General features: G+C 59.4%; 1 protein-coding gene across 2 annotated transcripts; it reads right to left on the bottom strand.

Annotated features, from left to right (window-relative positions):
- Positions 1–26,854, bottom strand: L1CAM (L1 cell adhesion molecule). Of its 2 annotated transcripts, none has more exons than XM_079765291.1 (27): positions 26,518–26,854; positions 16,477–16,662; positions 12,356–12,461; positions 11,687–11,889; positions 10,728–10,850; positions 10,453–10,623; positions 10,101–10,212; positions 9,800–9,984; positions 9,173–9,304; positions 8,920–9,063; positions 8,295–8,406; positions 8,012–8,178; positions 7,740–7,896; positions 7,418–7,542; positions 7,148–7,258; positions 6,711–6,908; positions 6,160–6,230; positions 5,753–5,975; positions 4,762–4,877; positions 4,363–4,564; positions 4,145–4,267; positions 3,856–4,029; positions 3,637–3,756; positions 3,347–3,514; positions 2,507–2,641; positions 2,131–2,203; positions 1–1,431 (listed from the first exon to the last, which is right to left on the bottom strand). In XM_079765291.1, exons 2-27 carry the CDS (start codon positions 16,550–16,552, stop codon positions 1,200–1,202), a joined length of 3,759 nt encoding a protein of 1,252 aa, XP_079621417.1. In that variant the 5' UTR covers positions 16,553–16,662; positions 26,518–26,854; the 3' UTR covers positions 1–1,199. The 2 variants fall into 2 exon arrangements, with proteins under 2 accessions (XP_079621417.1, XP_079621416.1); XM_079765290.1 differs by lacking the exon at positions 26,518–26,854 and adding an exon at positions 26,012–26,158.
- Positions 26,855–27,339: the final 485 nt, after the last annotated feature.

Here is a 27,339-nt window from a genome sequence, read left to right on the forward strand (position 1 = left end):
TTTTATTTGCCTGTTATAATTCTGATATTTATATACATATATATATATAATTTTTTGTACTGGGCTTTTTTCAACAGACCAAGCAAAGGCAGACAGGGAGATGGGGCTGCCGGCAAGAGCACAGCAGAGCTGGGAGAACCCATCTTTCCTGTTGGTTGGCTGTTTTGAGTTTTTCCTGGGATGGGATCAAAGCTAATTGCTAGAAAACCTAGAAACCACCTAGAGACTCAGACATCTGCCTACACACTAGTGGCATATGGGGAAAGGGCAAGGCTAGGAATTTTCAAAGTCACGGTGTATTTACATTTCCAAGGTGGGCAGAGGGAAAGGCCGAGGGGGGAAAACTGTTCAGACTGGGGGTGCGGGGCTGCTAAGGGGTCCTAGAGTGTGGTAGCGGCTGGGAGAGGAGGGGGGGCCACGGGGAGTGGGGAGGAGCTGTACCCGCCCCGCACCCTGGCAGTGATGGAGGCCACTTGGATGTTGTCTGGTGGGTACCGAAGGCAGCGTGTGTATGGAGCTCCTGAAAGCCGGCCGCAGGGTGGGGTGGGCGGCAGGAGGAGGGTGATACTGGCGCATGGGGACTCTGGGCCCCCCCTGATGGCCTCCTCTGCACCCAGAGCCAGTTTACCCAGCCCCCACCCTGGTGGAAGCAGAGATGGCAAAGAAAAGGGAGCAGATGGTGGGGACACCGAATTCCATCCTCAGTCCCAGCCAGGCTGGCCAAGGAGTGGCTGGGGACGAGTGTCAATCCTGGTCCTGAGGAGGTCCCCCCAGGCAGCATCTTGGAGACCCCTCCGGGACCGTCCCCACTTCCCCTCCCGGGCCAGCTCGGCCTCCGTCTGCCCAAGGCTGGCGAGGCAGCACCTGAAGGCTCCTGACGTGCGAGTGATCAGCCGGCCCCGAGCTGGCGCAAAGCAGTGTGTGCCCAGCAAGGAGTGCAGCTGGGTTTTGGCAATAAAGTGGGGTTGCGGGGAATCAAAAGGGGGTCAGGCAGTGAACTCCTCTCTCCTGCTCCCAACGCAAGCCTCCCCCACAGGCTCAGGGCCAGAGGGTGGGGCGAGGCCTGGTGGAGACAGGGAGGGGCCTTGGTCCCGAGGTCAGGGACCCAGAATGGGCTTCGGGCCGGGGGTCTTGGCCTCCGACTCCCCTGCGGCCTGGCCCTGGGCTGCACCCCGCCTGCCTCGCCGGGCTGGACCCCACTACTCCAGGGTCCCTGTGGGGTTGATGGGGGAGGCAGCCCCCGAGCTGTCATTGCCTCCTGCCGCCTCCTTCTCCTTCTTGCCGCTGTACTGGCCAATGAAGGAGCCGTCCTCATTGAACTGGACGTCCACGCTGCCCCCATAGTCAGCCAGGCTGTCATCACTGCCCAGGGGCTTGATGTCTCCATTGAGGGATGGCTGGCTACTGTCGAAGGCCTTCTCCTCGTTGTCGCTGCAGGGGCAGAGGGCAGGGGGGAGTGGGAGGCTGCCCAGGGGGAGGGAGGAGGCCTGGCTGGGAGGCCTGGTGGGGCCCCAGTGGCCCAGGCTCTGTCTAGCCTTCCATTTGCTCTGAATGCAATGGGGATGAGGTTCGCATCCTTGACATACATCCATGAGGGCTAGTGGCATGCACCCCCCCCCCCCAGAAGGGCTAAGGCGTGAGATACCCAGAATCCTGGCAGATGCGCTTAGCCTGGGGGGGCTCATGGGGCTTGGCTCCTTGCCTGTAGGTGAGCCAGACCCCTAGCCAGCTGTCGGCCCTTGCAGAGCCCAGAGTGGGGGAGCTGGGAAGGTGACGGCCAGGCCTGGAAGCTGGGTGTCAGTGTGTGGAAGAGGAGCTGGGGGGGTTGGCTTGTCCCCGAAACAGGGAGCTGCCAGGTCAGAGACTGTGGGAGTTCAGAGCCTGGCAGGCCGGGGCCCCGGCTCTTCGAAGCACATACTGTCCACGGGGGGGGGGGGGGGGGGGGGGGAGGGGAGGGGAGGGTGAGGTCCCTGCCATCAGGGTCTGACAGTATCTTCCCACCACCCCTGCCTTACCTCTCCAGGGACCTGATGTCACCCGGCAGCACAGAGAAGAGAGAGAGACAGGGTCAGATATGAAAGGGAGGGTGGTGCTGGGCAGCTGGCCGGCAGTACTCGCACCCCAGCTCACCTATACTCGCCGAAGGTCTCATCCTTCATCGGTCGGGCCTCAGAGTCCACCTGGGTGTCCTCTTTGTCTTTTACTGAAGATACAGAGAGGAGCTGACTGCTTCTCCAGCCCCACCTTATCCCTGGACACTGGGCCCCACCCCCAGACGGGGGACACAGGCGAGGCCCCCTCTCTGTGCTCTGAGCGCCCCCAGCACTGTCTCAGCAGCTCTCAAAAGCCAGGAAACGTTCAAGGGTGTACCCCTCACCCCACATGGGTGCCATTTGCTCTGGGTCCCTGCATGCCCCCCCCAACACGCCCATGCCGTCCTGCCAGGGGCTCGGGGACCCAGAGGGACTTGGGGAAGGGACACAGGGTGGCCCAGGGTCAGGGTTACCTGAGTACTTGCCACCCTTGCTGCGCTTGATAAAGCAGAGGATGAGCAAGATGAGAAGCAAGAGGATGATGGCGCTGACGAAACCGATGAACCAGCCCTCGGTGGCAAAGCCGGGGGGAGGGAGTCGGATTCGGCCTGATGGGGAGGGCCGGGTCCCGAGTGAGACAGAGCCCCCCGGGCGCTGCAGGCCCGCAGCCCAAGCCAATGCCCCCAGGTTCATGGTCTTGTGTGTGGGCCTCACTTTTGTTACAACCCCTCTTCCCTCAAGGAATGGGTAGGGGCAGCGGCAGGTCTGGCCCAGAGACAACAGAGAACAGAGGACCAGGTGGGGGGTGAGGACCTGGGGCTGAGGGGCGCCTGTAATTTATTGATTTCAGAGAGGAAGGGAGAGAGGGATAGACACATCAACATCAAAGATGAGAGAGAATCATTGATCGGCTGCCTCCTGCACGCCCCTTACTGGGGATCGAGACTGCAACCCAGGCATGTGCCCTGACCGGGGGAAATCGAACTGTGACCTCCTGATTCATAGGTCGACGCTCAACCACTGAGCCACACCGGCCGGGCGAGGGGTGCGTGTAATTGATGCGAGAGGGGGGAACTATCTGGAAAGCAGGGGGCAGGGAGGAAAACCTTCTGAGCAAATGACTGCCTTAGAAACAGTTAAAACAGAAGGACACTAAAATGGGCCGTTTCAGGGGCCTGGACTTTTCCGTCATGGGCCAAGGGGTACCCCGATTCTGGGAGGAGAGAGGAGCCATGGGGCCTAGGGTGGTGGTGGCTGAGCTGGGGACAGAGGGAAGCTAACTGCGTGGTGCCCTGAGCTCCCCGGGGCTTCACCAGTGCCGTTGGTCTTCACAGATGTTTGGCCCAGGAGCACCGTCTCCTTGGGCGTCTCCTTGAGCAGCTGGATCTCGTAGTCAGTACCCGGCTGCAAGTCCCACTGCGTGTAGGACCGCTGGTTGTAGTTGACATACTGCGGCGGGATATAAGCGTCCATTTTCTCATCTGCAGGAGCAAGAGGGCAGCAGGGATGAGTGGGAGTCCCGGGCAGCACCGTGCTCCACACCATCCCCAGCCCCTCTGGGCCCAGAGCTCCTCCTCCCCCCACAGGCCTCATGCGTGCTCACCGCCCTGGGGTTTGAACACGATCTGGAACCCGAAGTTGCACTGGCCCTCCTTGGGGACCCAGGAGACCACGCTGTAATTCTCGCCGGCTATGGCCGAGAGGCCGACAAAATCTGGGGTCCCTGGGGGAGCGAGAGGAGGGTGTGGGACCTCGAGGCAGCTCAAGTTCCGCCCTCCTGGGCCTGGCTGCCTGACGGGGCCTCCTCAGCCCTCCACCTTACCAGTTAAGGCCATGGTGCCTCCTTCCCGCGTAATGGCCTCGCCAGGGCCCTGCCTCGTGGTGGCCTGCAGCTGGAAGCGGTACTGCAGGTGCGGGCTAAGGTTGGTCAGGTTGTACGCCCGCAGCTCGGGGTCCGAGAGGTTGAAGGACAACTGCTCCTCGCCCCCGTCCCCCACTGCAAGGACGGGAGGGGAGGGAGTGAGCCTTGGCAGACAGCTCTACCCACACCCCAGCTCCCCTCCAGCTCCCGCTCAGGCTGGGCTGGGGCTCTGAGCCCCCAACATCCATACGTGGCAAGAAGGACAGCATGTAGCCAGTGAGCACGCCATTGTGGCTGAACGGAGGCTGCCAGTGCAGCAGCAGGCTGGTGTCGGACTGGCACTCCAGGTGCAATGCCTCCGGGGGGCCGGGCACTGCAGGGCACAGAGACGAGCAGCAGGTCCTCGCCCAGGCTCGCCCTGGGACAGCGAGGAGGGGCCGGGACCGGGGCACGGAGTGCAAACCTCACCTCCCTCTGGGGTGCTGAAGGTCGTCTCGCTGGCGGGCCCCAAGCCCCGGCTGTTAAAAGCCTGCAACTCCAGGTGATAGGAGCTGTAGGGCCGCAGGCCATCCAGGACGGTGCTGGTGGTGTTGGCGGGCACCACCACGTGGCTTTTGTGGATGTGCCTCTTGCTGTGCCTCCTCTGACTGCCCTGCCACCAGTACGTCAACTGCAGGTGGACAGGAGATCCCGCAGTGACGCCCGGGTACAATGGTACCCACTGCCCTCAACGGGGACCCTTTCCTCACAACCCAGGGACTTCCAGAAGAGCAGCTGGCAGGTGGCAGATGCCCGCCTCCAATTTTCTCTCACTCTTGGTGGCCTCACCCCAGGGATCGCCCAACCTCCCACACCTCAGACCCTTACATTGTATCCGCGGAGGTGGCCCTTGACCTGGGCTGGATCCACAGGCCACCACTTGACCAGCACGGCGCTCGCGTTGAGAATTTTGATGTCTTCCAGCTTAGGTTTTGCCTGGGGATCTGGAAGCAGCCAGTAACGTGGATGAGGGCCTGTGACATCCTGAGGCCAGTCCAGAACCCTCCCTCAGGGGCGGGGTGGTAGGGGAGGAGAAGATGGATTTGGAAGCTCTATGGGGGGCGGGCAGGGCATTTGCATGGCCTCAGGGTCTGTCTCTCTCTGCAGGCTGTTTATTAATTGCAAGGCAGAAAACAGTAACTACAAGTAACCAGAGAAGATCTTGACGAGGTGATCAAAGTGAACATTTGATGTTTCAGTTCAAGGGAAGGAAAGCAGCAGGACCCCGTGTGGGATCCTGGGCTGCACCCTGGACTGGACCCTGGACTGGATCCTGACTAGACCCTGGACTGGATCCTGACTGGACCCTGGACTGGACCCTGGGCTGGATCCTGACTGGACCCTGGACTGGATCCTGACTGGACCCTAGACTGGACCCTGACAAGACCCTGGACTGGATCCTGACTGGATCGTGACTGGACCCTGGACTGGATCCTGACTAGACCCTGGACTGGATCCTGACTGGACCCTGGATTGGATCCTGACTGGACCCTGGACTGGACCCTGGACTAGGTCCTGACTAGACCCTGGACTGGATCCTGACTGGACCCTGGACTGGATCCTGACTAGACTCTGGACTGGACCCTGGGCTGGATCCTGGGCTGGGGGAAAGACAGCACTGACTAGTACAATTGGAATATTGACTGCCAACTACAGAAATGTATTGTGTCGATGCTAACTCTCTGGACTTTCGCAATGGCACTATGGTTATGTAAGACAACAGAATATTCTTACTCCTATGAAATGCGCTATTGAGAGGTAGGGGCTGGGAGGGGAGTGGGCTGTGAAGGCACACGCGGGCTCCACACCCGCTACTCACAGTCTTCCCCAGAGTAGCCAATGGTGACCTGGGGCTCGGGGCCCTTGCCCTGGCTGTTGATGGCCTGGACCTTGATCTCATAGGGCACAAAGGTGGAGGTGTTGGACACCACCAAGAAGGGGTCGCTCACGATCTGTTCCTGCCAGGCCCCTCGCGTCCCCTGAGGGCGCCACTGGACGCGGTACTGAACCTGGGGGGCGTTCCAGTCCATCCACCTGAGTGGCTGTAGGGGGCGAGCAGAAGAGGATCTGGTCAGCCAAGAGCAGTCCCCTCCTGTGACACCCCCCCACCTGTGACCCAGCCTCACATCCCCAGCCATCCTCTGGTCCTTAGCACAGCCAGGGGATTGGCAAACATGTGGATCCTGGCATAATGTCCTGGGGCGAGCTCAGCCCAGGCCCCCTCACCTTCCAAGTGATGATCATATTGTTGGTCTCGTTCCCTTCCCCCTTCACATCCACAGGGTTCTTCTCTGGGGCTGGAAAGTAATGGATTGTTAATACATCAATGCTGGGGCCTGGCCGGCGTGGCTCAGGGGTTGAGCATCGACCCACGAACCAGGAGGTCACGGTTCGATTCCCCGTCAGGGCACATGCCCGGGTTGCAGGCTCGATCCCCAGTGTGGGTCATGCAGGAGGCAGCCAATCAATGATTCACTTTCATCATTGATGTTTCTATCTCTCTCTCCCTCTCCCTTCCTCTCTCTGAAATCAATAAGACATAGTTTTTTTAAAAAAAGCTTTAAAAAAGACATCAATGCTGTGGGCTCCTGCCAAGGCAGAGAAAGTCAGAGGACCAAGGAAGGAATGGCCCATTCTGGCCATTAGCCCTGAGGGAACCCCATCCCCCAGCTCCCTCTGAAAACCTGAAAGCGGAGGACTTGGGCACAATCCCCTCTGCAGGCCCTGCTTGCAGAGCCCGGGGACCCTGCGTCTGAGACCCCTCCCAAGTAGCTCACCTGCCTCGGGTGTGACCACAGTCTCAGAGGCCGGGCTGGGCTCCCCAGGGCCATATTTGTTGATGGCAGTAACTCTAAAGGTGTAGTGGACATAGGGTGACAACTTGAGGGTGGTGGAGGTCTGGTTTCCAGGCACCTTGCCCAGACTGTACCATTTCTCAGGAGCCATCTCCTTGTCTTCAAATTCAATGTCATACTCTACAAAAAGGAGTGAATCGCAGTGGAGTTATCAGCGTGTGGTATGGGGACGGGTAATGGGGGTCCAAGTCTGGCTCGGGCCGAGGGAGGGAGTGCCCAAGGCAAGTGGCATTCTGGGACTTGCATGAGGAACCATGAGCCCCAGTGAGGTGCAGTCACGGAGCCAGGGAGGAGGGAGGGGGAGGGCTAGCGGGGGTGGCAGTGGGGGAGGTGAGTGGCATCATGCTCAGGCCTCTTACTCTCAATGGGGGCGTTGTGGTCGTCAGCGGGGCTCCAGGACAGGCGCACCTGACTTTGCTTCAGCAGGTGACGATCGGACAGCTCCAGCTGCGGCACCGGCCCAGGGCTCCCTGAGGGCCACGGAGGGTGGTTTTTCTGGTCCATGTTCGAGCCCAAAGACCCCCAGCTCAAAAGGGCCCTGACATGTGAACCTGGGCCCTTGTGCTCCAAGGCCTGGTGCCCCCCCAGGCCTCCAGGCCACGAGCCTGCTGCCCCCCCCTAGGACTCACCCACCACCTGGAGCTCCGCCCTGCTTTCCACCACATCCAGCTTTGTGCTGGCCACGCAGCTGTAGTTGCCCTGGTCGCTGTAGTCCAGGCTGTGGATGACCAGGTGCCCGTCCTCTATGAAGTACCTGGGAAGGTGAGCGAGGGATGCTTGTCCTTATGCTCCCAATGGACCCACCACTCTCTCCACCATCTGTGTTCTGCTCCCTTCCTCCCCGCTCCTGCCAGAACCTTCTCCCTCAAAGTAGGGGTGCTCCCCCCATGGATGAGGCCAGGTCTGGATATCCTGCTTTTCCCACACCGCCCCCTTCCACTGGGCCCGCACTTGTCACTGTCCCCAAGCTCCTGGAGGCTGCGACCATCTCTACGCCAGGTGATGCTCTGCTGCAAGGAGGGGTCAAAGGTGGCCTGGCAGGTGAATGTCACCCTTGAGCCTTTCTTCTTGATTGTGCTCTGGGGCCCCTGTGTGATCCGAGTGGCATCTGAGGGCAGTGATGGGAAGGGAGGGTCACTCTGGTGTCCTCCAGAGACCCTGACCATCCCTCCTGGAGGTGCTAATCACATGGGGAGGGGGCCACCTGGAGGGGGTCACCTGACCTTTGACCTGCAGGTTCGCCACGATGGTTACATTGTTTTGGTCATTGGCAGCCTGGCAGAAATAGTGTCCTGTGTCGTTGGCCTGGAGGTCTCGAATGCCCAGGGTCCCGTTGGTGTAAGGGAAGAAGCGTTCGTCTTGTAGCACCGTCTTTCCTTCCTTGTCCAGCCTGGCACAAGCCGGGGAGGGGGGGCTGGCTCAGACCCCAGCCATGCGCTCCCTGCCCTTCCTGGCTCCCTAGGCCAGAAGATGGCTCAGACCACCCCCCTGAGTGTGAGCACTTACCACTGGACGCTGGGCACAGGGGCTCCAAAGACCTTGCACAGAAGGTAGGCAGTGCTGCCCTCGACTGCCAAGTAGGTCTCATTGTCTGGGGTCAGGATCTTGGCCGGCAGCTCTGGGAGACAGTGCGAGGGTGGGGGGCGGGGAAAGGGGGCAGATTCAGGGCTCTGCAGGGGAACTCTACCCCATCAGGCATCCCTGTGCCCAGCTCAGGCCCCCACCAGGCTGAGCCTCTCTCGGCCTCAGATGTGTCTCCCTATTCCAGCCGCCCAAGTTTTACCCATCATTCGAGCCCCCACTGACAGTCCACCCCTTCCTGGTCCAGCCCCCATCTTCCCCGAGGCTCCAGAAGAGGAGCCACCATGCTGGCCTTAGGCATGTCCTGGCCAGGGTGACATGGGGTGAGCCAGAGCTCTCTCTGAGGCTGCCTCCTCATCTGCCCTTCCTCCGACTCCCTGCTCTGCTGTTGTGAGGATAAGCGAGAGATGGGGTGAAGGGCCCCAAGAGAAGGAAGGCAGCGGTGGTAGACAAACCAGCTGCTGGCTGTCAGCCTGGTGGGCTACAGGGACAGACTGGCGGTTGTGAGGCACAGAGGGGAGGGGAGGGGGCCTAGCTTGCTGGCACTCACGGACAACATAGATGTAGGCATTGGCCAGCAGGAGCCCGTGCCGGTTGCGGGCCTCGCACTGGGTCACCATTGTGTCGCTGGGCTGCACGTTGCTCAGGATCAGTGCTCCATGCTGGATCCGGTACTTCTGGTCCTTGCCCAGCTCTGTGAGTGCAGCAGGTGGGTCCACAGGCCAGGGCAGGGCAGTGAGCCACGCTGAGTCCCCTCCCCCTCCTTTTCCTCCCCCATCCCCTAGGGCTCCCCATGCTCTCACCCTCCACGGGGATGCCGTTGATTCTCCAGGAGACCTCTGGTTCGGGCCTGCCCTGCACTTGGCAGTCCAGGCGGGCAGTCTCCCCTGGTCCATACAAACGGCTCTGGGGCTTATGCAGCCAGTATGGGGCAGCTGCAGGGAAGGGGAGAGCCACCCTGAGCCCGCAGCCTCAGCCAGCTCTCCCCTTGCCTCCCCCCACCCCCTGTGACAGTGACATCGCAAACTTCGGTCCCCAGAGGTCATTTTTTTTTTCCCTTCAAGATTTTCTAATTCTTTCTTTTTGAAATTGATTTGAGAGAGAGAGAGAGAGAGAGATTTGTTGTTCTACCTATTTTATGCATTCAGTGTTGATTCTTGTATGTGCCCTGACCAGGGATCGAACCCGCAACCTTGGAATATCAGGACAATGCTCTAACCAACTGAGCTACCTCGATGGAGTCCCATTCTTGGGAGCCTTGCAACCGGGCAGGGGTTAAACCTGGCAGAGGAACCAATGGACGTAAAACACTGGGGGGGGGGTGTAAGGGCATGTATGGGAGTGGGGGGGGGGCAATGGCAAGATATGTACACATATAATACCTTAATTTAAAAAAATGGAGAAAAAAAAACCTGGCAGAGGCACCATACCCTCCACGGTGACGTAGTAGGCATGTCGGTCACTGCCCAGGGAGTTCTCAGCCAGGCAACGGTACTCGCCATCATCCTCCTCGCCCACGTTCAGCAGGTGCAGAGTCTTGTTGTGGTTCTGGTAGGTGACTCGGTCGGCTGGCATGGGGCCGCTTGGACGCAGCCACTTGATGGTGGGCGTGGGGCTAGGCACAGTGCAGGGAGGCCAAGGAGGAGAGGGGAGGGGAGAGAGGACAGGGCTGCTGAGCCCCGCCCCTCAGCAAAGACCCTGCCCAACCCCACCCTGGGCTCCTAGACTCACAAGCCCTCGGCGATGCACTCCAGGACCAGTGGTTGCCCCTGCAAGGCCACCAGGTGGCTGCTGGCGTTGGTGGGGAAGAGCAGGCGCGGCTTCCTGTCGATCATGCTGTTGGCTGTGAGGAAGGAGCCAGGGAGTGGGTGACTCTGGACACCGGCATGAGCCCCTGGGGTCTGTTTCATTCTCTGCTAAAGGGAGGCCCCATCTCTGCTCTTGCCACCCAGGGAGAAGTCTGGGGAGGGTTGAGATGGAACCAAGCTGTCTTCGAGGAAGACTGAGGTCCTCCGATCTAGCGAGTGGGCCAGGCCTGAGGGTCACAGGGGAGTGCGGGCATGTCAGAGCCTTTGGGACTCACTGGCTTTGACCCGGAGGTCAATGGGTTCCTTTTGAATGATTGTCCGAGTGCCAAGGAAGTGGGCATGGCAGATGTAGTCTGAGTGGTTGTCCGAGGTGAGCACATTGGCGAAGTAGAGGTTGCCATTCTGGCCCATTGTCACCCTCTCATCCTGTTTGATGTGCAAGATCTCTGCAGGGGCGGGGGTCAAGGAGGCAGAGGTCAGGACCTCCGTCCAGGAAGACGTGCCCACTGGCATGCCCACCCCAGGCGGCGGCCCCCTTGGGGGCACCCACTGCTGTTCATCCAGTAGATCCGCAGAGGCTCTGCACTGGGTGGAGGGTGGCAAGGCAGAATCACCGACTCCCCTTCCTCTACCTCAACAGGTTTCACCGTCTCCTTTGGCCACTTGGGAGCACCTAGAAGGGACAGACAGGCCGGTGCGATGGGTCTCCACTCTCCTCTTGGTCAAGGCAGGTCAGGGTGCGGGAAAGGCGGAGGGATGGCTGAGGATGTGAGAGGGCCAGACCATGAGCAAGGTCACATAAAAGGAGGCAGAGACTTTGGGTCGTTTCTGGGCTCAGGGCTGAGACCGGCACTCCATGCAGGAGAGGATGGGCTGGCCAGATGGCTGCAAAGGGTTAACCCTCCACAATTCTCAGTTCCCACCCCCAGGACAGGACAAGGATGGGTGGGGGGAGCCTGAGGTGCAGCAGTGGGGGAGGGGAGCTGTGGTGGGATGCGGGAATCACAGACCCTTCCATCATCCTGACACAGAAACCATGGCAACGGTTCCCAAGGTAACCGGAGGGGCAGAGAGAGGAGAAGCCAGCTTGGGAGGCAGCAAGCTCAGGGAGGATGGAATGCAGAGGGAAAACCCCAGGGAAAGGGCGACACAGATAAAGGCAGAGCCAGAGAGGCCAGGTTGGAGGTGGGGAGAAGGAGCAGGGGGGAGGGAGGAGGGGAAGCAGAGGGAAGGAGACAGTGGTGAGGGAAGTGAGAGAGATGACCCAAGAGTGGTGGAGAAACAAATGGGACTGCAGACATGGAGAGGGGACAGAAGCTCAAGCCCAGGCAATGACTCAGACAGACAGGGCAGGCAGAGGGAGGGAAATGCAGGCAGAGCATCAACCCTCCACCCAACAAGCCAACAAGCCGGCAAGGGCCCACAGCTCCCACACAAGGTCCCCGAGACTTGGTCAGGGACCCTGTCATGTGTCCCAGGCCTTTCCCCTATCCCTGCAGTGCCTCGCACCCTCAGCCATGAGCTGGATCTCGTGGGACATGGCGGTGCCCAGGTCATTGCTGGCGAAGCAACGATAGGTGCCCTGGAACCTCTGGGCAAAGTTGGTGTTGTTGCCAGTGATGGTGAAGGAGCCCGAGTGGGGTGCCTGCTTCACGGTGACATCCAGTTCCTCCTTGGGTTTGAAGTGGATGCCATCCCGGGTCCAGCGGAACCTGTGGGCAGAAAAGGGCTCAGAGGACTGAGGCCCTGGAATCTGGATCAGGAGCTAGACTAGACCGGAGACAAGGGCAGTAGCAACCAGGGGCCCCTGGGATAGGCTGGGATGGGGCAAGGACCAAGGGTGATGCGGGAAATCTGGGGCTTTGGGGCTCAGAAGTTGGGAGGCCTGAGGACTAGTTGAAATCAGCCCGGCCGGCATGGCTCAGTGGTTGAGCGTCGATCTGTGAACCAGGAGGTCAGAGTTCAATTCCAGGTCAGGGCACATGCCCGGGTTGTGGGCTCAATACCCAGTGTGGGGCTTGCGGGAGGCAGCTGACCCATGATTCTCTCTCATCATTGATGTTTCTCTCTATCTCTCTCTCTCTCCATCTCTGAAATCAATAAAAAAATATATATTTTTTAAGTTAGAAGTTGAGGCCAATGGTCAACAACAGGGCTTAGAGGGTGAAGGTCACTCACTGCACTTCGGGTTTGCCACTGGCCTCACACTTCAGGCTGATGTCGTCTGTGGGGAAGACAACCAGGCGCCGTGGAGACTGTTCCGTGATGACAGGTGGCTCCATCACTGGGGACAGGATGGGGAGAGTGGTGGTGAGGATGACATCATGGCCTCAACCCCCATCCCATCATGAGAGAGGCAGGGTCTGGAGCCCATAGAGGCCCCAGGGCCATGGGGGTGGGGGAAGAGTTAGGACAAGCTAGAGAGACCAAATAGCTTGGCCATAGGCTTGTGGGACATGAAAAAAGAGAAAGGGACACAGAACAAATATAGAAAGAGACAGAACAGAGAGAAAACAGCAACAAAAGTTACAAAGATCAAGAACAGACCCAGAAACAAGGAGGCACGGATCAGACTGTCGGGCCTCCGAGGGAGGTAGGGGAGGGAGGGGGTAAAGGGGAGAGATCAACCAAAGGACTTGTGTGCATGCATATGAGCCTAACCAGCGGTTGGGGACAACAGGGGGGTGGGAGCATGTGTGGGGAGGGGTGTGGGATGGGAATGGGGGCATGAGGACAAATATGTGATACCTTAATCAATAAAGAAATTAAAAAAAACAAAACAAAAAAAGAGTTACAAAGAAAGATGCCCCAAAGAGAGAGGTGAAGCCAAAGAGAGAAGAAGAAACAGAGAACAAAACCAAGGACACAGAAATCAAGAAGAACAAACCCCTCACAGGGAGAGAGAAGATCAGAGAGAACAGAGCACCAGAAAAAATGGCAAGAATGATGGAGAGAAGCCAGCCCAGGGCAGTGACAGAACAAAGACAGCCCACACAGGTGAGAGACAGGGAGAGGGAGAGGCTGAGGTGGGCCTCCAGCCTGAGTCAGTGGGACAAGAACCCAAGGGCCAGAAAAGACAGCAACCAGCCTGGAGGTCACGGTTCGATTCCTGGTCAGGGCACATGCCCGGGTTGCAGGCTCCATCCCCAGTGGGGGTGTGGGGAGGCGTGCAGGAGGCAGCCAATTGATGTTTATCTCTCTCATCATTGTTCCTATCTCTCTACCCCTCTTTCTTCCTCTCTGAAAATAAATAAATAAATAAATAAATAAATAAATAAATAATAAATAAATATAAAGAGAAAAGACAGCAACCAGCACAGGGCGCACGGCACACAGGGAGAGGAGGATGGAGAGGGGGACATGCTAGCACCCCCTCTTTCCCTCTCTCCCTGGCCTTCTGGCAAACACTTTCACCCTTCCCCAACTTACCATGTTGTCCTTCATCTGAGAAATCCAGGCAGCAAGGGAGAAAGCGGAGAGAAATGCTGACACACAGTCCCAGCAGGGGGCCCGATGACATGGGAAGAAATAAGCATGGGCAGATCCCCCTGGGCAAGGGGAGGGTGCGAGAGGCGGCGTAACATGGCGGGGGAGGCACATTCTGGGCTGGAGCTGTGGCAGGTCAATACCCAGGACAGGACAGAGCCCAGATCACTGCTTTAAGGGTGGGGCGATGCCCAGGTCTCGGTGCCAGAGGGCAGGGGGAGAGAAATTTGTGCTTTTAAAAGGAGGGCCCTTTGGATAGACGCTTGCATCTGCCTGACAGGGCCTGAAGAACTGACCCCCACCCCACCCAGGATGCCTTGGGAGGCTGGGAGGCAGACAGCCCACGGCCAATGCACCCTCCCCTGCTCCAGCCCACTTCCCTCCTAATCCAATTAGCAGGGCTCAGTGTTTTCAATTACCGAGGCCCAGCCTTCAGAGCCCAGCTGCCCCCCTCCCTGCGAAGCCCTCCCAAAGGCCCTGCAGTTTCCATCTGAGTTTCCATCGCCCGCAGGGCTGACATAGTCCTCATTTTCTCCCCTTGCTTCCTCCCACTCTGCCACCAAGCTCCCTGAGGCCGTGGTCAGAGTCACTGCCCAGCACTGGCCAGGGTGGCTATGAAGAAGGAGGAGAGAGAGGGCAGGCAGGGCGGGGAAGGGAGCAGTTGGCTTCTTCTGAAAGCTTTGTGTCTGCGGAAGACCTCAGCGTGAGGGTCCCCAGGAGAGAGGAGGGGTCCCCTGGGGACACTGCAGAGAGCCCTGAACTGGGGAGGGGCCAGGGCAGGCAGCCCAAGAGCAAGAGACAATTGCAGGGACTACAGGATAGAGAAAATGGACTGGGTGGGGAAAGCAGGAAGAAACAAAGGGGCCTGGTATGGCTGGGGAGTGAGCTTGAGCTGGAGGCCATATTGTATCGAGGTTAATACCAAGTGCAGGCCAATGGCCAGGGCAGCCTCGGACCTGCCATGGTCTTTGGCCTACTTCTCTTTCCTTGCTCCTGCCTTTCTCCAAATTCTCCCTGCCTCTCCACACACAGATGCACCTGGCCAGATGGCCCAGCCCATGTGGTCGCAGGGTGGGCAGATATGCAGGGTAAGGCCTGAAAAGCAACTGAGAGGAGATGGAGAAGGAAGGAGGATGAGTATGTGTGGAAATGTGCAAAAGTGTGAGACCAGCACATGTGGATGCCCTGGGGTGTACCCCAGTATGTTTGTGTCCGCCAGTATATTTGTATAGGGGTGTGTCTTGCCAGAGTGCATCTGAAGGCTGTGTGTGTGTGCATGCTTGCCTTCAGTGCACAATTTTGTGTTGTACGCCTGCCTCTGTGTCTGTGTGGATGACTGTTCCTTTGTGTCTAAACCCCTCATTTGTGTGTGTGCACATGTATGCATGTCTGTGTGCCCCTAATGTGTCATCTCAGGGTCTCTGGCCCTTCTGTATCGCTGTACCTGGCTGGGTTCAGATGGCTTGTCTGTGTCTGCCCATGTGTGTGTCCATGTGAATCTGTAGCTGGGGGAGTCTGCATAGGCATGACTGCATGGACCTCCACGTGTATATCTAAGGGGGCATCCCCAACTTTTGTTCTGTCAGCCCCTCTCCACCTCCTCTAAATCCTTGCTGCTCCCCAATGCCAGGTGCCTTCTAAGCCCATTTCCTTGGGCCCCTGCCCCATTCCTGGCATGGACACTCTTTCTTACTATTAGCTCCCAGCTCATCTCTCAGGGACACTGGCCTTCCCCAGGTCCAGGCTCAGAGAAAAAGGTGGCAAAGTGAAGGGCAAAGGGATTGGAGCTACTGAAGGAGCAGGCTCAAGATACACAAATACTACCCTGTGAAATGCCCTTCACTGAAGCCCAACAGCCACTTACAGCAGTGTTTACAACTCCTGCTCACACTCAGGAGAAAAGACCATCACAGTAACATACCCCCCCCCACACACACACACAAACAGGTACTCACACGCAGCCCCACTCACACACACACACGATTCACTACAAGCAAATGTTAACAGGCAAATACCTACAGACCTTTACATACCTGACCAATAAATAACAGTTCTGGTGACTCACAAGCTTACCCATATAGGGAATCAAAACCACACTCGGGAATCACACTCAGGAGCCACACTTAGTCAATCATAGCCACGCACATCCACACATACAAATATACAGCCTGTCCAACTCACAGGCATACAAAAATACTCATGTTCAGTCACAACCCTCTAGTTACAATCCCAAACACCCCCGCACCTACTTGTGATCCCACACAAATGTAATGTTCCAGCAGCCCCACCTCCCAGACCCCACCAAATAACTGCATTAAATCGTTAGCACCAGAAGCCTGCTGGGCCTTTGCAAGGTGTCTTTCCCTGTCTCAGTTCATAGGGCTACATGGGTCCAAGATGAGATTACCCAAATTAGAAGTAGGGTCAAGATTTGAATCCAGGCCTTTACACAAGCTAGCTGAGCCCCATTTTCCCACCCGCCTGCCACACCCCTAGGGGAGGGGGATGTGGAGAGGTGGGGCGGACCCAGGGATGTCACGGCGGAGGTCCAGTGCCGAAACCTCTATCCGTGGTGCTGAAAATTTCCCAGCCCTGTCCGTGCCTCTGCTCCCTGTCCATGGTGCTGACACACCCTGCGCCTTCCATTCTGTTCTCTCCAAAGGTACCTCCTGCCCACTCCATGCCCAAGAAAGGAGGGATGAGGGGGTAAAGGGGTGAGGGTCCGGAACCGGGAGAAGGTGAGGAATTAGAAAATAAAGAGGAGTCAAGCGTGGCGGAGAAGGGAGGCTCTAAGGCTCCCTCTAGCTACTCACATTCATCAGGAATCTGGATGAGCAGGCAGGGGCTGCAAAGGAGGAGAGGCCACAAGTACCGCAGCGCCACGGCCATCTTCCAGGCGGCGCCGGCGGCTCGGCACAGCCGGCCGGATTCGGCTCAGGCTCGGCTTGGTGGGAAGGGGGCTAGAGGACGGCTTGGGGCGGGAACTGGGGGTGGGGGCACTGGGAGAGGGGAGGATGGAAGGAAAAGGTGGGGGAGGAGAGAAGAGAAAACGGAGGGTTGTTAGTTACAAACATCTGGGCGAGTCAGGGCTCTTGGCCCCGCCCCTAGCCCCGCCCGCTGCTGGTCGACTCCCCTATCCCTCCCCCCCCCCCCAACTTCGAAGAAACTAAGCACTGGCTGGGCCTCCAGGTTGCTTTTCATTCCCTTCCTACTTTCTATATTTTCCTTTCCCATTAACTGCCTCTCCATCACCAACTTGTTGCCCCAATCAGCTCTCCTGGGCATGCCACAGGCTGCTCTGTGCATGTTGTTATCATGTATGACTTCATGTGCCAGCAAGCAGGTGCCCTGGGCATGAATGTGGATATTTATGTGGCTGTGTGTGTGCATGCAGGAGAACATTTGTATGTGTCTTCTCTGGGAGGGGGCTGCACTCAGGACCATGTGCCTGTTTTCTTGTGTGTCTGTGGGGGATATTTTCTCACGTCTGCTATTTTTGTGTGCACACACAAGCACGGGTGCACACATATGTAGAGAAGAACTCTTGTTGCAGTCTCATTGGTATGGGTTTCAGAGCCTACTGATCACTGAATGCTGTTCTGGCCTGGGGGGGCTTGGGAAGTGGAGACAGGGAAGGAAGGAAAGGGGCCCAAAGAAGCTGCATTGCACAGAATAGGTTGAGGAAAATGAACAAAGAAGGGGGAAGAAAGCCTGACCTCAGGAAGTGACAGGAGGGAGGGAGGGAAGGAGGAAAGCAACTCTCTGCTGTCCCTCAGGCCCCCAGGGGGCAATAGAGGCACTGTGGCCTCCCCACTTCCAGATGCTCCAAGCCAGGGTCAGGTCAGGGGTCAGGGAAAGCTCTGGGACAGTGCTTCTGACACCTCTTCAGTGCCTGGCAGGCCCAGCTTCTGAAGAGAAAGCTTCCCAAGAAGACAGACCACTTTGACTCCAAACAGGAAAAGGTGTGAGAGAGGCAAGTGATGGAAGTGCAAGCGGGGCAAGAGCAGGATGCTGGGTGGCTGAGAGGTTGGAGGCTGGAGTCCGAATTCTGGATGCCTCGCTAAACCCATACTGGGTATCCTCCTTGTGCCAGCCAGGACCTTACGAAGAGTGAGACCAAGCTTCATCCAGGATGCCAGAGGGGTAGGTGGGGAGGCCTGGAATGCTGTGCTAAGATATCTAGACTTTGTTAGGAGGCTACCAGGAGCCACAAATTGGTTTTGTGTAAGGCGAGCCACGAAGAGTAACAAATGCAACAGACTTTGGGAAATGGGCAGGGAAAGTAGATGGCGGTGAATAGCAGTCAGCTTGGAGCTCTCCGACTCCCCCACCCAATGCTGCAGTGGGAGGGGGAGAAGCACCAGAGTGGGTCAATGTGGATGGGCTGAAGGCCAAGGGAATGATCTGGGAGGAGAGGAAGTGGCAAACACATAGCCAATTCCCAACTTGCAAGAGCTGAGCTGGGGCCCAGAAGGGAGGAGCAACAGCAGACCTGTTCCACCCCCACCTTCCCCAAGAAAGCCAGGGCAAGCAGGGTGGGCCCCAGGCCTCAACTTCAAGGCCTGTAGGAAGCAGTAGGAGACTCAGATCAGAGGGCAGGCGATCAAACAGCAGCCTTGGGAGCTCTGAGCGCTCTGGTCTTAGGAGGGGGAGGGAAGGGAGAAGCGAGAAAAGACATTCAAAGGACCTTCCTGCACTCGGTGGCCCAAGTGCTCCATTTGCTGGAATGACATTCCCTGTCATGCCAGCCCCTCCATTTGTCCTCCAAATCTAGGCTCCCAGAATGGGGTGTGGCATATATACCCCGGACATATACACAGGGGAAATTCCATCCCCCCAACCCCGTCATGCCCCACAGTCTCACACCCAACCCCTTTTAGTCTCCTGGTATTTGACAACCAACTCGCCACCTTCCCGGGCGCTCAGAGCCAGGCAGGAGCCAGGTTGAGAGGCTCCCTGACAGCTGGCAGCTCTGCCGCCTCTCCTCCCACTGCTGCTGGGTCTCTGATCTCTCACCATTCCTCTGGCAATTACAGAGCAAGCAGCTCAGGTTGTCAGCTCAGCGGGCCGCCCCCCCCCCCACCCCCCATCAGCACCTCCAGGGGCAGGGGAGGGGGGAGTATTCCACAAGCTGGTGTACAGATGGAGCCAAGGCCATGTCTGTGAAGGTGGGGCAGACGGGGGAAGACTGAAGGGTGACAGACAGGGCGAGAAAGAGGCAGGAGGGAGCTGGAGAGGCTGAGACGTGGGGCTGGGGGAGGGAATGGAAGACAAAGACAGATGCTGGACCACCCTGGTTTCCAAGATGAAGAAATGGAGAAACAGAGACCCAGGCAGCAGGGAAAGGAAGAGGAGAGGGGAAAGGAGTACAAAGGGCGGGAGACAGCTGCAGAAAGCACTGATGAGAAGTGGCCAGCAAGGAGTGAGGTGTGTGTGTGTGTGTGTGTGTGTGAGAGAGAGAGAGAGAGAGAGAGAGAGAGAGAGAGAGAGAGAACAGGCCTAGTGGTGCCTCCTCCAAGTCCTGGACCCTGAGGGGTGCACCAGGCAAGGGGCGGGGAAGGAGGAGAGGAGATGAACCTGAGTCAGAGGAGGGGGCCTCTTTGGGCTTGGACGTCAGGCTGGACTCATGGGCAGGGTGGAGCAGAGAAGCTGTGAACCAGCATCAGAGACAAACAAAGCCCACGATGACAGAGACAGAGCAGCAGGTCCCAGCCACTTGTGACACTGGAGCAAGGGTGTGGTAGTAAGACGAGATGAATGAGCCACTGCCGACCGGCCCTCAGGGAGCAGGTGGGCCCCCTGAAGAGGGGGAGGAAGAAGCACCCGGAGGATCGCAGTGGATTCTTCCAAGATTGCGGCTAAGGCAAAATGAGCAGCCACCTGGCAGGGGCGGCGGCGGGTGGGGTGGGGGGATTGCCCAGGAGTCCACAGGCACAACAGTGAGTGTCCACCCACTGCATAAACCCATCACTGGGCTGGGGGAGGGCACAACAAAGGCAGGCTGCTCCCCAGTGGGTCCAGCTGGGAACCCATCCTCCCCTGGGGCCTCACACACCACTCACAGGCAGGCAGAGGGAAAGGGTGTGGCAGGAACTGAAGTGGATGAGGTTGGCAAGGTCAGGCCTACTGGAGCCTGCAGGGAGGGGCCCGGCCCCTGGCCATACCCTGGCCCCACTGGGCCTCTGGAACTGCTCTCCTCTGGCCTCTGTCCACTGGCTTGGGGGGAGACTTGGGGAGGACATAGAGCCAGGCTGAGCGCTGAGGTGGCTTGCTTTCCTCCCTGAACACACCTGCCCCCCCCTGCCCCACCGAGAACCTTTAAGGGTGCCCTGCATGCACACATGCCCGCCAGCTCCCACGTCCTGCCTTGTCCTCTCTGCCCCTCCCATCTGATGGAAATGCACCTGCCCAAGGGATAAGTAACACGAAGGTCCTCCAGCCCAGTGTCTGTTGAGCATGGCAGTGCCCCGTGACCTGGCAGACCTGAATGGGGGCAGGGCTGGAGGCTCAGTGCCCCAGGTGTGTGAGACGGTCCAAGTGTGGGCACCACGCCTGCATATTTGTAGGTCTGGGGGGCCTGTGTGGTGACATGCATGCCTGGTTTGTCACCTCAACAGGACTGGAGGGGGCCTTGGAGCCTGTTGGCACGTACATGAGGGTGCGGGTGTCACCTCCATCCCATGCACTGTGTTCCTTTAAGTCTCCTTCTCGCCCTCCCCCCCAGGCTGTGGCTGGCGGGTTTCCATGGAGATGGAGCCCAGCTCCCTCCACTGGCAGAGATGGGGGAAGCCTAGAGGAAAGCTTACTGCAGCCTAATGGGTTATTTAGATAATATATAAAGGAGGCTGACGGGTGGGAGCCCCCGCAGGTTCCTGGGGGCCTGGAAGTCTTAAAGAACGGCTGCTTCCTCTTCTGTGCCCCCTGCCTCGCCCTTCCCGAAGGACACCCCCACCCAGAGTACACCCTCAGCCCCTACAAGGCTGAGGTCTCCAAGGCAACGACAGCTTACCTGTAAAGGACCATTCTCCTTAAAGGATGAGGAAGGGGTGGGACAGAGCTTAACCCTTTGTGGAGGAGCAGAGAGAACAGTCTACACTGAAGGCAGAATCTCACCATCAGTGGCAGGGACAGTTTTTCTCTGTGCCCCCTGCCCCCCACCCCCATGTCACAGTCAGCTGCCCCATGTTATTGAGTCAATTCATGGATAGCACTTACGACATGCCAGGGACTCTTTCACACACAGGGGCTCTTTTACACACATCACTCATTTAACCCTTAAAAATCGCCGAATGGGAAGGATGTGCTATCATTATCCCCATTTTACAGACGAGGAAACTGAGGCTCAGAGAACCAGAGTACCATGTCCAAGGTCACTGATGCTCAGCAGGGGTGGGGTTCTCGATGGGGCAGAGGCTTCCTCTGGGTGCCAGCTCGTCTCTCAGGGCCTCCGCTTCCCAGCATGTGTTCCCAGGGGGCCAGGAGCCTGGACGAGAATGGCCCCCACGCCACCCTGCACCCTGGAGAAGGACCTAATTTGCCAGGCAGATGGCAAGCAAATGTGGGAAGCCGGGAGGGAAATCTAGGGCGGAAGCCACGCGTAAGTAGGATGTGACCCTCGGCACAGAGCAGGAACCATCCCATCCCTCGGCTTTTACATGACTGCCCATCCCAGGAGGCCGCCCGTCCACAAGAAGGCAAATTCCTTTCCCCTTTCAACTCAGGACAGCCTGGGTTCCTTGGGCCCCTCCCGTTATCCCAAATGCTGGGTTGCTCTGGCCCCTTTCTTGACGCCAAAGGTCCCAAGGCCTCCTCACAAAGAGGCTTTGACTACCAGTCAGGGCTTACGGACAGCACTGACTCCCTGTGCAGAAGGGGAAACTGAGGCCCAGTGGAGTAGGGGCCAAGACTCTGGCCTCCCAGACTCCTAGAATGCCAGCAGTACAGCCAAGTATCCCATGCGCAGTTGGGGAAACTGGCGCCCACAGACTAAAAGCTGCATCCCCACCCTCTCCAAGCCCTTTCTCTGGCTCTGGACTCTGAGCCAGAACAGAAACCCCCCGACCTCAGAAATGAACTTGGGCCTTGGGGACTAGGCCAGAGGGGGGATGTACATCCTGTTCCTATCATGGGCAGGGCCTGCCTCCAGGACTAGGGGGGAGAGAAGGCTGCAGAGCAGGCAGGCCATGTGGGGACGTGCTAAGCAAAGTGGAGAAGCAAGGGGGGCCCAGCCGTGCCTCCTGTTCAGACCCACCAGCCCTGGGATGCCTGGGAGGGGGGGGGGAATCGGGTGCCTAGAAATGGCTCAGACACTGCCAGGCCCCAAAAGCCCCACTCCCAATGGTTTAAAGGGCAGAGGGGGCACAGGAAGACTGGGGGCGGACAATGGAGCCTCTGTCATCCCAGGCATTCCTAAGGCATGAAGGCAGGAGGCCAGGGGAGGGGCCAGAGGACACCCCAACAGGGAAACCCCACATCATGGCAGCCTCTGCAGCCACCATCATCAGGCCCGCCCCTTCCTAGCACAGGCCCAGTAGGGGCATCCGAGGGGACTCATGTGGGCAGAGGAGGATCTGTGTGCGCATGCTCTCTCTCACACACATACACACACGAATGCACACATGCAGCCAGATATATGATCCCCACACATGCAAATAGGAATAAGCACACACTCACACGCCCAAAGCTAACCTCTTATACAAACCTCCAGCCCTGCTGCCCTGCCCCAATGTGTCCGGCTCTGAATGTTTTAGCCCAGAGAGCTGAGGCGGGGAGGGGGGAGGGGGGGCGTTCCTTGGGACTCATAACCTCCCTTCAAGAGGGACAGCCCAGCAGGACTTCATGGCCGAGTGTGCAAAGCCCAGGATGCTGTTAGCCTCCTGCTCCACCCATTCCAGGCCAGCACAGCTGTCCTTACTGGGTTTAGGGCCAAGGATTGGCATGAGTGGCTGGGTGCTCCCTCCGTGGCTTCGTGACCTGGGACCCAGACAAGATCCTGAGGCCTTGGGTGAGGGGCACTGGACAAAGAAAAGCTTCTGGAAAGACCAGCAGTCCAGCCCCTGCCCCTGCGGAGGAACTCCCCGCCCTCCAGGCTCCTCCCTCTCTGCAGCCTTTAGGAAGCCACAAAGATCCTGTTGATATCGGGGGAGAAAGCAGGCTGGCCCTGCTAACCTTCCACCCCCAGTCCTCTGGGTGGAGGTGACCAGGTGCCTGCCCCCTGTCCACCCTCCAGGTCAGACGAGGCCCCCACGGGAGGTCTGAGCCCAACCTGAAGCCATGGCTCAGAGTTCAGAGGGGCCAAGTTTAATCAAGAGCAGGACATGGGAGAGGAGGTAAGGCAGGAGGGGAGAGGAGCAGAGGGAGAAGCTAGACAAAAGGAGAAGCTGAGAGGTGGAACCCAGGGCACCTACAGGGAGGGGTGGGGCAGGCAGAGGCAAGTGGGGGGAGAAGGGAGTGGTGCACCCCCCCCCCCCAGTGAAACTCAGACTGAGCTGCGAGGGGAAAGGTGATGTCTGGGGCGGGGGAGTGGAAAGGTGGGTGACTGAGAGCTGGGGGCGGGGAAACAGAAGGGGGTGCCCAGGATTGGCACGGGGCCCCACCCAGGGACCTAAACCCAACCTTCCCAATGAGGGGAGGAGGAGACAGGGCAAATGCAGCAGCCAGCTTGGGAACCCTAGAGGGGGGATCCAGACACCCTGTCTCCCCCATTGTCTGAATCACAGGGTAGGGCGGGGCCCTGGGGGCTCAGAGGGGGCCTGGTGGGCAGGGCAGTTGGCTGGGATGCCCATCTCTGCACCTCCCCATCTCTATTCCGTTCTTCCCCAGAGCATGCTCCTCCTAGGCTCAGGGTACCCACACCCCTCCTGGCCCCCGAGCCGTTTCGATCTTTAGCCCAGGAAGAAGATCCAGAAAACGCTTCTTATCACACCTTCACCTTGGCTCTCCTGGAGGCTGGGCGGCTCTGCAGGACCACATGGCCCTCGCTGCCCAGAAGAGCGACCCAGAGGCCTTCTTTCCAGCTGTTGCCGTTTCAAGGGGCACCAGGGACAGTTTGCCTTGAAAGGGACCTTAGAGATTAAGGAGCCCGTGCCCTCATGTGATAACCAAGAAGGCTGACACTCAAAGCCAGGAAGGGCCTGAGGATCTGGAGCCACTCGGCTGGGGAGTGGCAGGTATGGCACGGGGGAGGGGGGCGCCTCCTCCACCCTCCCCAGCCAGTCTTGCCCAAGCACATGGCATGGAAGGCACCCTCCCCAGCGGCAGAAAGAGGCCCATGGGAGTGCAGCCTGGATGCTCCTGTCTGCTGGAGTGGGCCCTTCCTTACTGCGCGCCTCCCTTTCCCCTTCCGATAACCACAAAGAAAAAAGGAAAGCCAATTTGTGCCCCCCCCCCCAGGACGAAGACTGTCAGTCTGGTTCATTACTGGCTTTTCCGTGGGCAGCCGTGAGCCAGCCCAAGCGGGCACTTAGCAGTGAGCAGCCCAACCCATGGGCCACTGAGTTCTAGGGCAGGGAGGAGCTCATGACTGCCCAGGGAGGGGCCCGCCGCCTCAGGTTGCCGTGTGCCCACTCGGTGCTCTGCATGGGTCTGGCCACTGGTGGAGTAACCTCCCAGGAGCAGGTTGCAGCGAACCAAGGAGACTGAGGCTGGGGTGTGCCAAGCGGGCTTCTCTCTAGGTGATCAGATCCCCAGTGATTCTTAATTTCTTTTGTTCTTTTCTGTATACTTCAAGTGTACCACCATAATGAGATGTACCACCTTTGGGATCGCGCGCACACACACAGAAATAAGTATGGAAAGAGACTAGGATGCAGCATAGAGAAACGGCCAGGAGCTGAGGGTCCCAGCCCTGACCTGAGCTGAGCTCCCCATGTGGTCACAAACACCTACGAGCCCCGAAGGCTCAGGAGCCCAGGGGTGCACGTGCTGGCGCTGCATGGGCGCTGTGCCAGGTGAGAGGCCCGGCCTGGCTGAGCCCCATCGCCTACAGTAAGAAGCTGACCAGAGGTGAGAGGACCCAGGCAGGCCCCTGCCCCAGCCACCCCACAGGGGACGAGAAAGATGAGGCTCAGAAACAGATTATGGGAAGAAAGGCTGATTGGATTATTCACATGAGTCAGCAGAGATGGCACTGGGCTGCCCAGAAGCCCCTGCCTTCTGGGTGGAGTTAACTGGAAGGAGGGCACCTAGTGGAGGGGGATGCCAAGCCTCCCCTTCTTGAGGGGGCAGATGGCCCTAAGCCTGCCACCAGGAGACAGGCAGTGATGGGCGGGGCTCCAGATATCCTGTAGGGGGCAGCAGGTTGTACTAGGTGTTCTTTGCCATCCCTGCCAACCAAGAGACTCCCCAAATCTGCCTTAGAAAGGGGGTGATAGGAATTGCGGACCCTCCCATAACCAAACAGGGGCAGGAAGACTTGGCAAAGGGGAAAAGACCTGCAGTGGGTAGGGAGAGGGCCTGAGCCGAGCATCTCGCTTTCTAGAAGCCCTGGCCCTGAGCCAATCATGCCCTCCCTCCCACGCCTCTACCTGGTGGACCCACATCCTACAACCATGTGCACAGGCGCGCCGGTGGGCGCCCAGGCCCATCTCACAAGAGCCTTCAGAAACTGAGGCTCCAGGCGCACCCTGCGCCTCTGGGGAGGAGACCCCGATCCTGGTGCAGTCGCGGAGGGGAGTCCCGGGAACTCCAGGCTGGGGTTTGGAAAGAAGAGTGAGAAGAACAAAGCCCCCCACCCCTACCTTGGGGTGGAGGGCCAGGCAGCGCCCAGCCCAGTTCCCTCCCCACCCCCCATTGCAGGGGCAGCCTACCCCAACCTCCCCTCCCACCATGCTGGCCACACCTCCCCTCACACCACGCTGGCCACCGAATTTTCAGTGGGACTGGGACCTCGACAGGGAAAGAGGGCCGGCCACGCCCAGGGCCACACCCCACGGCAGCCTATGTGGCGGGGGGGGGGGTGGCGGTCATCAGGCCCCATCGAGCTCCCTTTCTCACACACGCACACACCCATAGGGACGTGCCAACTTCAGCCCCCACCTGCCTGCACAGACCTTGTCTGACTCCCCCCACCCACCCGGAGTGTCCCTCCTCGGGTCCGCATTTTGGGAGCAACCCAGGTACCCCTCACCTGTCGGGCTCTGGCCCTGGCCCCCTTCCCTCGCCCCACTCCTGTCCGCAGGGCCGAGCCGGGGGGCACCTGGGTGGGGCTCCGGCTGCCCCACCGATGACCGCGGGCCCAGCGGAGCGGCGCTCACGCTCTCGCCTCCGGGGCAGGGCTAGGACCGGGGACTGGGGACCGGGGACGTCGCAGCCGAGGCCGGGTCCCAAGGGCAGGCCAGCCCGCCTTACCTGCGCTACGGCCGCCACTCAGGCTGCCCGCCCAGCCTCCGCGCACGCCGGCCTCGGACCCGCCGCCCGAGCGCGTCTGCGAAGCCTGGCGATGCTGCGTCGGAGGCGGCGGGCGGGGGCGGGGCGGGACGGGCGTGCGCGCGGGAGGAAGGGGAGGGGAGCGCGGAGGGGGAGGGAGGGGGGAGTGAGATCACCTCCCCCGCTGCCCGCTCCGCCCCGCCGCGCCCTCGCCCCTCGTCCCGGAGGAGCCTGGCTGCGGAGCCTCGCGCGGCTGGGAACCCCTGCTGGCCCCTTCGGGGAGCTCAGTGGGACCGTTGCCCACAGCCCCGGAGTGTCTCGGTCCGCGCACCGCAGTGGAGGCTCGGGACAGGAATCGCGGGGCGGGGGTGTTCCCAGGTTTCGGGGCTGCGCCTTGGTGAGAGGAGTCGAGTAGGGAAACAGACACCCATCTCCCCTCCCCCAGCCCTCTCTGCCCTCCAGGGTGCTGGCGATCTATGGGCACTCACAGGCAACGCCGTCCCAGCCGTGTCCCCGTCTTGAGGTGTTTGGACGCCTCCCCACCCAAGGCAGGATTCCCGAGTCTCTGGGCTCTCCCCACGAGTCCCCCCTAATCCTAGGCGCCCAGCCGGGAGGGGTGCGCCGGCCTCGATCTCAGGCAGCCAGGAGCGCGCAGATGGAGCGCGCAGATGGGCACGGGCTCCTGGGCAGTCCAGAGCCTGGGGGCCAGGAGGTGGCCGAGAGGGCGCCCCTCTAACTGCCACTCCCAGTTCCCAGATATTCCTCTGACTCCCTGCCAGCTTTCCCAAGCTCGATGTCTTATTTCTTTGTCGTGGGGATTAGCCCCATCCCGACCTTTCCCGGCCGCCCCACTCTCCGCAGCCCTGCCCCGGATGCCTGGAGAAGGAGCTCCTCCCCAGCGCCCCCCCTAGGCTCCTGGCGGTCACGCTGAGGGCGCAGGAATTCCGGAGTGAGCCTAGCCGGCCGCAGGGCAAGGAAGGCCTAGGGCCCAGATGGCAGATTGCAGCCCGGGTGGCCACGGTATTTTTATGGGCATGCCTGTTGCCCAGTGAAGCATTCCCGGGGCCTTCAGCACAGCCTCCTGAGGCCCTCCACGCCGTGCAGGAGGCCTAGCTGGGAGCGGCCCTGGCCTGTTGGCCTCACCCCATGCAACCATCTCCTTGCTGGCTCCTGGAAGGGGAGGCTTGGAATGGCCCCACCTTCCGTCAGGGAGGGTCTGGAGGCCATGTTTCTGGCTGTCTTGAGAAACAAGACTAGACACCTGAGCCCAGCCAGCGTGGCTCAGTGCTTGAGCGTCGACCTATGAACCT

This window comes from Cnephaeus nilssonii (assembly GCF_951640355.1).
Source record: "Cnephaeus nilssonii genome assembly, chromosome: X".
Taxonomy (NCBI): domain Eukaryota; kingdom Metazoa; phylum Chordata; class Mammalia; order Chiroptera; family Vespertilionidae; genus Cnephaeus; species Cnephaeus nilssonii.

Excerpts from the sequence above, each read along its gene's own strand:
- L1CAM (XM_079765291.1), bottom strand. The coding sequence starts at position 16,552 with ATGGCCGTGGCGCTGCGGTACTTGTGGCCTCTCCTCCTTTGCAGCCCC. Across the intron at positions 9,305-9,799 it reads CTACTACGTCACCGTGGAGG|CTGCCCCATACTGGCTGCAT; the intron begins GTATGGTGCCTC and ends CCTTCCCTGCAG. Across the intron at positions 3,757-3,855 it reads AGGCACCATGGCCTTAACTG|GGACCCCAGATTTTGTCGGC; the intron begins GTAAGGTGGAGG and ends TCGCTCCCCCAG.